The sequence below is a fragment of the Cyprinodon variegatus genome, unplaced genomic scaffold (assembly GCF_000732505.1).
Source record: "Cyprinodon variegatus isolate N-32 unplaced genomic scaffold, C_variegatus-1.0 Scaffold105, whole genome shotgun sequence".
NCBI classification, from domain to species: Eukaryota; Metazoa; Chordata; class Actinopteri; order Cyprinodontiformes; family Cyprinodontidae; genus Cyprinodon; species Cyprinodon variegatus.
Window position 1 is genome coordinate 1,106,835 of NW_015150558.1, and position 1,027 is coordinate 1,107,861.

Below are 1,027 nucleotides of genomic sequence, written 5' to 3' on the forward strand. Positions count from 1 at the left end.
GTTCTCTATAACTAGCCTTCACCTCTTAATGAAGCTAAAAGACAGAAGCATCAGAAATCCTGCAGATGAAGGAAAAGATCATATTTTCCATTTTGTTCCATATCCAGGGAACCAAAGCAACAGCACCATCAAACCTCCCCCTGCGGGTGGACCTCTGGACTCTGCTCCAGACTCCACCAACCTCATCTGGAGGGTCCTGCTGGACGGACGGATGAGTCCAGACGAGCTGCTGATCAACATCTCCACCAATCAGCTGCTGACGGAGGGGGACGCTCTGTTCCCACCCGGGATGGGCCTGAGCGACCCGGAGCGGGACGACCCGCTGGACCTGAACGAGACCCTGGAGTTCGCTCTGGGACACAGAGGCAACGACAGCGGAGACGACCAGAACAGAACCGCCCAGACGGGCGCGGGCCGTTCCAACAGAACCAGGTGAGATCAAACAGATGTTGGCAGGCAGACGGTGAAGCTGTCAGGGAGGCTGTTTATCAGGCAGTAAATCTGGCGGCTCAGACGGTCAGCAGGTGGACCTGCAGACAAGAACCATGTGCTGGAAACTAAGCCGCAGTCATTGTTTATTGCAGCTTTATCTGATTAGTGCGGAGGATCAACCCTGCAGCAACTTAGAAATAACAAACTGATCAACTCTCAAAATAAATGGTTGAATATAAACATCAGACATAGATTAAGAGTTCTATTTTAATTGTTAGTGGTTTTAATCCCTCTTTGCTTAATTATTCACATATTGTTTAAATTTTGGTTTCCTTTATTTATTCTAATAAATTATATTTTTTTCTCGCCATGTAATTTACGACGGAGTATACAAGAATAAAGTCACGACGAGAATAGTCATGAAATTACGAGAATAAAGTCGTAAAATCATGTCAAACTTGGAAACCAAGTCCAGTGGATTGTTTTAAAATTTTTTGGAATGACGAGGACCTGGATGATGGAAAACCTTCACCAGCATGTCATAAAATTATGAGAGTAAAGTCGTAAAATTATGAGAATAAAATTGTATTTTATG

At 44.6% G+C, this 1,027-nt stretch overlaps 1 protein-coding gene across 1 annotated transcript in view; it reads left to right on the plus strand.

Annotated features, from left to right (window-relative positions):
• Nucleotides 1-1,027, plus strand: part of adamtsl2 (ADAMTS like 2) — a 56,154-nt gene that overhangs the window by 47,449 nt on the left and 7,678 nt on the right. Inside the window, exon 8 of the mRNA XM_015374553.1 lies at nt 108-432. Coding sequence (XP_015230039.1) covers nt 108-432 — 325 coding nt within the window. The remainder of the gene's footprint in view (nt 1-107; nt 433-1,027) is intronic.